Source organism: Urtica dioica, chromosome 2, assembly GCF_054948205.1.
Source record: "Urtica dioica subsp. dioica isolate 48M chromosome 2, U.dioica_male_clone48M_v1_H2, whole genome shotgun sequence".
Taxonomy (NCBI): domain Eukaryota; kingdom Viridiplantae; phylum Streptophyta; class Magnoliopsida; order Rosales; family Urticaceae; genus Urtica; species Urtica dioica.
This window is the reverse complement of record NC_142757.1, coordinates 40415629-40424404: the sequence shown is the minus strand read 5'-3', so window position 1 is coordinate 40424404 and position 8776 is coordinate 40415629. Positions and strand designations below refer to the sequence as shown.

Genomic DNA, 8776 nt, shown 5'->3' with positions numbered 1-8776 from the left:
CTGTAGCTGAGTCAAAAGGTTTGTCGCCGAAATCCTCTTATGATATATGTTTTAATTATGCTTGTCTAACTATTAGATCTGTTTGAGTATCTTGGTAATTATTGTTTAAGATTAGCGTATGTTCACGGTTTCTTCTATTCTGTATTTGTAAACATATTGTAGGGTTATGAGATTGGTTACCCAATAAAAAGTATTGAAACGATCGTTCGTGTTCAATACATGAAAAAGGTAATTAATCCTTTAGGAAAATAATTTACCCATCAACTGATATTAGAGCGATTATTTATGTCTGATACCATATCTTTTTTCCCAACAACTACATAAGAACAATAGAAGTCGTACTATCTTAGAGAGAGATTTGATGCAATTATATCCATTCACTTCAATTGATGGTTAAAATGATCATCATCATATTTAATTTCACTGTTGTTAGGTAATGTTTTGTATATAATATCAATGACTCTTATGAATCATATGATCGATAACTTCAAACTCATGGTTATTTATGCGCGAAACTTAAAAACATAAACATATACAGAGAATTAGCCATTATAATGCAATATAAAGATGAATTCATGATTATATACAAGAATTAACCAACAAAACTTAAAACTTTTGGAGAGAACTTCAATAACATACTATGTAAGTCCACTTAGGATCTTATGAAGGGCCTTTTGAACGTGTATACTATATACCTTTGCACATGTCAAATTTAGTGGCTGAATAAATAGTTTATCAAATTTTGTCTTAATGTTTCCCACAAATATTGCATGCAAATAACATATTTGACCATAAAAACTACATGCAAAATAACACTTTGTAAAATAATATTCTCATAGTTCTAGAAATTGTGCAAGATTGGTTTTAAAATTATGCTTTATCATAGGATATATGCTTTTGCTGTTCTTGATGGTAAAGGACGTTAAAGTTGGTACCTGTATTTGTGACGTTGTAATATTACATCGATAATATTGAAAGAAAAAATTGTTGGCCATATTTATATAAGTAACTGTTCATATTGGGTTAAGAAAAAATTCTAGTCTAGGCCTTATCACACGTCCAATCAAAAGCTAAAATTGGGAAGGAAAAAAAAAACATCAGAAAAACATGTTGGGCATAGACGGATTTGAGGCCTTTTTTTCTCAAAAAAAGTTTGAGGCCTTTGTACACTTATAAATTTCGTGGCTGAATAAATAATTTTTCAAATTTTGTCTTAATGTTTTCCTACTGCATGCAAATAACATAGTTGACCGTAAAAACTACATGCAAAATAGCATTTTGTAAAATAATATTTTCCTAGTTCTAGAAATTGTGTAAGATTGCTTTACAAACTAAAAAAAAGTTGCCAAAAAAAAGTAAAATGAGCTAATGAAAGAGGGTGATTAAAATTAGGGTCCATTAGGAAAGTAGTCAATTAAAACGTTTGACATTGCTAAATAGCCAACGTTTCGTAAATCTTAAGTAAATAGCCACAAAGATAACGATGCCCTATCTGAAAATTTTATGCTTTCGAGGTTTGTCCCTCCTTTTTATTTTCGAATCTTCATTTAAATTGAGATATTTCATTTTCTAGACTCAAAAACTATGAAAATATCACCATTAGACCCGTTACTTAAAAAATATCCAAAATTGGACTTTTGGACACATTTCGGACAAAAATACCATTACAAGACCATATAACACTACTAAAAAAAATTCATTCTCTACTTCTCTCATTCTCTCTCATTCTCTATCATTTTTTCATCATTTCGCGTATCCAATTGGTGTAATTCCTTCAAAATGGGTAAGTATGCTTCTCCATTAATCTCTTATTGCTTTAGTCATATAGCTTGTATAGAAAAAATAAAGTTGGTAGATGTAGGTAAAAGTTTCCGGAATTTAACGTTATTTCCGATGAATTCCGACCTTTTCGGATGAAAATCATGTAAAAATTCCGATGAAATTTAAGCCAATATTCCGACAAATTCCGACAATTTCCGACACTTTCCGACAAATTCCGACAAGACCAAATTTCCGATGGTTTCTGACCGTTTCCGACCGTTTCCGACCGATTCCGACCGGTTCCGACCAATTTCGACCGGTTCCGACCAATTCCGATGAGTTTGGAAAAAATCAAAGTTTAATGCATTTTTTTTATATTTCTTGCAGTTTTATTGATGGTTAACGGCACGTGGGAGAGAAATGAACACTTATACGTGTTCAAAAACGCGAGAACATTTCCGCTTGAAGTTTCGAAAGAGACAACCTACATGGAGTTAGTCGACAAGGTGTACAAGAGAGTCGATATAGACAGATCAAAGTATGACTTAAAGTTTGAAGTTCCATATGAGGCTGGTAATATGCCAATTGAGCCTGCTTTGTTGAAGGACGATATGGACGTTAAGTATTATACGAAGAATAAAAGTCGTAGAAGTTATGCACTTTGTGTAACTTTGGTATCGAAAGAAGTCAAGGCGTTAACTCCAAAAAAAAAAGATAAAGGGAAAAATGTGATGAACGAAGAATTGTCTCGTGTTGAACTCAACAAGAGACAACATAATCTTATTACGAATGATCGAGATGATAATCATGTGTTCAACAGTCGAATAGATGACCGAGACGATGAAGTATACAAGCGTGATAGATATGACTACCACAACAACGATCTGGATGATGACGACAAGTTTGACGTAGATGATGGAAACAACTGTGACAAAGGAACAGAATTTGAAGAGTTCGTGAACACTGAAGAATATGAAGATTTTGTAAAACATTTTGCAGTACCATCGGGACAGGGTGAACCATCGAGACACGGTGAACAATCATATAACCCTCATAAAGTTGTACCACCAACAGATTGCGTGCCTTACTCATGGAAAGCCCCTGAGTTCACAACCGATGATTTTGTCAAGGAAGAACATAATGACGATCCAAGTCGGTTGCCAAATTCTTCGACAGGTATTAAGAATGAGATGTACTTATATTCTTAAATGAAAAATGTAATGTTATATGTATTATAACCATTGAATGCAATAGGTAGCACATAAGAAATATACCTTGGGAAGGAGTTTGAGTCCAAGAAGCAGATGAAGCAAGAGATTCATGTTTTTGCTCTAAAAAATAATTTCGAGTTTAGAGTGAAATCCTCTTCGAGAAGTAGATGGTATGTCATATGCAAAAATGAGATGTGCACTTGGAAGCTGAGGGGTGTTGTGCAGTGGTCTGAAATGTGGCAGATTACGTCGTACGAGAGTAGACATTCTTGTGCGCGTGTGGTTCGAATAGAAGGACATAGAGGAGCTGCACCATGGGTTATTGGTCACGTCTTTAAAGATAAGTACAATATTAGCTCTATGGCTGAGTATTCGGCACATAACGTAAGAGAGGAAGTCAAGACAAGATGGGGTGTTGACATCTCGTACTTGAAAGCTTGGAGAACCAGGGAGAAAGCAATTTCATACGTAAGGGTACGCCAAAAGAATCTTATCAGAAGTTATCATCTTGGCTATACATGTTGGAGCAGAAGAACCCTGGGACTCTGACTGCGTTTGTGAAAGATGGCGATAGATTCAAGTACGCGTTCTTTTTCTATTGGGGCGTGTCGTAGAGGATTCAAGTCTTGTCGACCGGTGATATCACTAGACGGTTCATTTTTGAAGACAAAATACGGTGGACAGTTGTTATGCGCAATTGCGATGGATGCTAATTCACAATTATATCCACTTGCATTCGGGGTTGTAGATAGCGAGTGTCATGCTTCGTGGATTTGGTTTTTGAGAAAGTTGAGAGAAGCTATCGGTGAAGACGTTGAAGAGTTGGTGTTCATATCCGATCGACATGTTAGCATCATACATGGCGTCGAAGTGGTGTTTCCCGGTATCCCTCATGGAGCATGCTTCCATCATCTCAAACTAAATGTCCAGCACAAATTCAAGACCGATCATTGTGGAATTGAACTGAATGAAGCCGCTTATGCCTTCAATAAGAGGGCTTTCGAAGCTCATTCAATTGAGGAGAAAAGATGTCGAGATGGCTAAGTATCTCGAGGAAGTCGGTTTTGATCGGTGGGCAAGAGCATTTTTTCCTGGAAAACGGTAAAACTAAAACTTTTCCCTTTGTCATTACAAGTGTTTTAACTAGACCGTCGCTAATATGTAACTGTGTATATAGGTACGATATAATGACAAGTAATAATGCAGAAAGCTTCAACAATAAGACGAGGAATGCTAGAACGTTTCCAATTACCACGTTGCTTGAGTTTATTAGATTCACACTTCAAACGTGGTTTTTTGATCGAGAAGAAATGGCTAGAAAATGTGATACAAGACTGTCCCCGAAGTTTCAAGACAATCTCGCCCATCTAAACAGAAAGGCACAATTCGTCAATACCTATGGACTCGGTATGTATGAATGTCATGTAAAAGACGAGAGAGGTGACTTTGATGTTGATTTATTGAGAAAGACATGCACGTGCGGCCTACCACAACTACTTGGAATCCCATGCGAGCATGCCATTGCATCTGCACAACACAGGAGTGTCGACATCTATTCTTTATGCAGTCCTTTCTATTCGAAGGAAACATGGATTGAGATGTACAAGGAATCCATATATCCTGTTGGGAATGAAGACCAATGGAACGTTCCAGATGACATAAAGAACATGAAGGTGTCAGAACCAATTGAAAAGAAACAAGCCGGTCGACCGAAGAAAAGTAAACAAGGAAGGCGCAGGGTCAATCGTTATCCTTCGCAAGGCGAAAAAGTTGTTATTCACCGCAAATGTGGTAAATGTGGTGGTATGGGCCATAACAGGAAGACGTGCACTTGGAGAGAGTGACAACATTTATCTTTTATTTTGTTTGTTTTGAATTAAAGACGCATTTCTATGTTGGTAACTTTTGTACGTGTTTTGTTGAATATTTGTAGTTTAAGGTGAACTTCATCTTTATGTAATTTCATATAATTTATATTTACTATTTATCATATATTTTCATAGCGAACATTAACGTAACATTTTAAAATATTTAATGACACAAAAATATCCAAATATTTAATGAATACATATCATCGCGCTTCTAATTGGAAAAATAAATCGGTCGACCATTTCTTCCTGAACGTCCTCATGTTCTCGCTTAGAAGTGTATCGAACCCCACGCCAACAAGGATGTGCTCCACATACTTGATTGCGAACATCCCGCAATCACCACTGAAAGACAAAACCACAAAATTTATACACAAAATACTCTTAATCTTGTTCTTATTCAAATTAATACCTTGTCACACATTGTGGCACTTTTTGATCGACTAGGCATAGAAACTCAGGAAGTCGAATTTCGCCGCCATCTAGTTCTCGCTCCGCCCTTGGATGCTCGGTGAACATCCCCGACATTGCCATAACCGTCGGCAATGCTCGACTCCAATTCTACGTTAACATAATAATGTTATAATAATGTAAGATAATAAACATCAAGTTCATAAGAGTATTTACTAACCTCCATCATCGTGTTAAAATAAACTGAATTGTGTTGCATATTCACAATATCTTTCTGGCAATCCAAGAAGGTTATGGTCCACTCTTGAAGATCGACCCGGAACGTGAACCAATGCATGTTCTTGAAGTTGACGACATACAAGATCTCTCGCGCTCTAGTCCACGGAATGACTTAGGAATCTCTGCAGCCAGTCATCGGGTCGAACACGACCCTGCGATCCCATTCTACGAGCTCCACCTCTGTGCCTTGTTCTGCAGCTATCTTCTTGTTCTCCTCTTGCTTCGTATAACGACCGTATACGTTTTGGACCCACCGGCTATCCATGACACATATGTCTTGACGATACTCCGCATACTGTCGCTGGCGTCTCCGAAGCATATCCAGAATAGCATCAATATGCTTTAATCGTGTATGAAACAACAAACATATTAATTAACTTTTTTTATAAACGTATTCAAAACAATGTAATTGAACTTACCGTATCTGTTAGCCATTTTCCATTTTCCAAAAGGAGCTTGAAGAAGTCGGTCTCCACATCAGCGACCTTCACATAAACTCGGCCCAAGAACTTTCCCTCAAATTTAGAAGTGCGGGTCCACTTCACGCAGTCATTCCAATCAGAAGTTTTTGGTTCCTTCAATGGTCTGAACGGCGTTACCCGCACCTCTGAGGAGTATTTCGGCCGCGTCGGGTCTGTGAAATCGGAGGGAAAAGTATCTTTTTGGTGACGCTTCTGAGATGGTGTTCGTACCGAGTCGCTTTCCGACCTCAGCCTCTTCTGCGCTAGGGTTGACAATGGTAGCGTCTTTTCCGATACATCGAGCCGTCGTGAACGTTTCCTTTTCGGAGAGGGTGGCTTCTTCGACGATGGAGTCGAAGAAGGCGGTATTGTCGAAGAGGACGGCTTCTTCGACGATGAAGTCGAGTAAGGCGCCTTTGTCGAAGAGGACGGCTGTGAAGGAGGAGGAGGAGGAGGAGGTGGTGGAGGAGGACTAGGAGAACTAGGAGGACTAGGGGGATCAAGAGGACCAGGAGGAGGAGGACTACGCGATCGATGTCGACGGCGTGAACCAGCTTGCGTAGTTGGTAACGGCCCCGGAGGTAAACCTGTCACGTCCTCGAACATGATGTTTATCTTCTCAAGCATGTCAAGCTATAAATTGTGACACAAAATACTGAATAAGAAACTAAACATTTATAGAACCGACTGATTAGAAACTTATTTATTAAACGAAAATTAATACTAACCTGATCTTGCCTCATTCTTTCTAGCCTGTGACCGTTCGTACTCAGTGCTCTCAAGACGGTTGCCTGAGAATGTATCATTTGATTCCACATATCCTCCGTCAAAGCCCACGGAGCAGGATGATCGGATCGAGCGGGAGGTGCGGGATGATCGTGACTTTCGGGAGGAGCGGGATGATCGGGACGAGCGGGAGGTGCGCGATGATCGGGACGTTCGAACTGAAATGAATAATAATAAATAAACTACTTACTCATTAATAAATGATAAACTAATCACTTATTAATAAATAATCTAGCCTAACTAATTAATAAATTATATAAGTATAAAATTTATTAGTAAATAATCTATTAACTAATTCATAAATTATAAACTAATCACTAATTAATAAATAAACTAGAACTTACGTCGGCTTCGTCATCGTCTTCATCACTCCACAACTTCTCCTCTTCGTCTTGTCTGAGCACGCCGGCTTCTTTCGCTGTTGACTTTACTAAGTCAATCTCTTCCTCGATATTACGTGGCTCAACCACGTCTTCGCCTTCAGTCGGATAGAGTGATTGACTGAGTTGCGTCTCTAGTAGCTCGAAGAACTCGCGCTCTCTGGTCCGTGGTCTCAACATCTGAAAAACACCGAGCTACAAGACAACAAAATTTATTAAAATTTATAAGTTAGATAATTGTAGTTATAAAATATTTTTAAAAATTATAAATTACCGTTTTTTTGAGCAAAACCTTCTCCACGTCCTTGCGCGTGATCACTCGAGTGCTTGACCAAGAATTCATCCTCGGTACTCGAACACCGGCATTATTCCCGAACTACTGACCAATCTCCGGGATCGCCTCGAACGCCCAATATTGCACCGCGTGCAAATTCCCTGATAGGGAATACTTCGCCTCCTTCTGTAGGACATTCTCTTTGAGAGATTTCTCCTTTACTCGTTTGTAGTACCGCATCAAGTTTACTGAGAGGGAAGACATCGTCTCAGCCCACGAGATGTTCCCCCATGGCAGAGAATAGAAGAACGGCAAATCCTCAACCATGTATAGGTACTTGTCGTTGACTGCCTTGTTGTGTTCTAGTCCGAGGAGATATCCCAAGACAAACACACATAATCCAAGCTTGTACGCGTCGTTTGGATCTTGACATGTCTTGAACGCGCTAATCAAGGAGTCGAACTTGGCGTTTGACACGCCGTTCAAGTAATCTTTAATGAGCCTATCGCTCCTCCGCTCATTCTGCTCCTCCTTCGATGGACCATCTTCCATGCTCATTCCGGTTATCAATGCGTATTCGAGTCTCCCGAATCTCACGCGTTTATTTCCTATTCCGAAATGAATCTCCCCCCTTTTTGTTGGATGGATCTTACGTAGAAGAAGAGAGTGTAGAAGTACCGTAGAAAAGTTTAGTGTGCTCCCTTCGAAGAATTGAGCGAAGGGACTCTCCGCGACCCTTTGAAGTAGACCGAGATCGGTGAATTTTTCTTTCACCGTCTTAATATGCCCCGAACCACCGTACGTGATTCGACCGGCAAAGTCGTGGTCGCATAAATACGTCAATTTATCCTACATATTTAATTATCACAAAATATTAATAGAATTAAACATAACTCCATGAATTCATAATTAAAAAAAAAACAACAAACTTCATAACTCCAAGAATTCATAATTAAAAAAAACTAATTATATAAAACAACTAATTTGTATGTTGTTCATCATTTAAAAAATATACTTACAAAAAACAATTGTTGTTCATCATATAAAAAATCTACTTACAAAAAACAACTAATTAGTTTGTTGTTCATAATAAAAAAAACAATTAATCATTAATTAGAAAAAAACAACTATTTATGATGTTCATAATTAAAAAAACTAATCATTAAAAAAAACTAATCATTAATTACACAAACAACTAATTAGATTAATTATGTTGTTCATCATTTAAAAAAAAATAAAAAAACTCTTTATTTATCTTAAATTATTTAAAAAAAAAAACTGTCGGAAGAGGTCGGAAAACGTCGGAATTGGTCGGGAATTTCCGATGAATCCCATCGGAATTCAT

General features: G+C 37.9%; 1 protein-coding gene across 1 annotated transcript; it reads right to left on the bottom strand.

The window, feature by feature from the left end:
• Positions 1–7533: 7533 nt before the first annotated feature.
• LOC149404731 (uncharacterized) lies at positions 7534–8776 on the bottom strand. The gene is made up of 2 exons (XM_089607653.1): positions 8711–8776; positions 7534–8280 (listed from the first exon to the last, which is right to left on the bottom strand). The coding sequence occupies exons 1-2, from the start codon at positions 8774–8776 to the stop codon at positions 7534–7536; spliced, it is 813 nt and encodes a 270-aa protein (XP_089463779.1).

Excerpts from the sequence above, each read along its gene's own strand:
- LOC149404731 (XM_089607653.1), bottom strand. The coding sequence starts at position 8,776 with ATGAATTCCGATGGGATTCATCGGAAATTCCCGACCAATTCCGACGTT. Across the intron at positions 8,281-8,710 it reads TTTTCCGACCTCTTCCGACA|GATAAATTGACGTATTTATG; the intron begins GTTTTTTTTTTT and ends TTAAATATGTAG.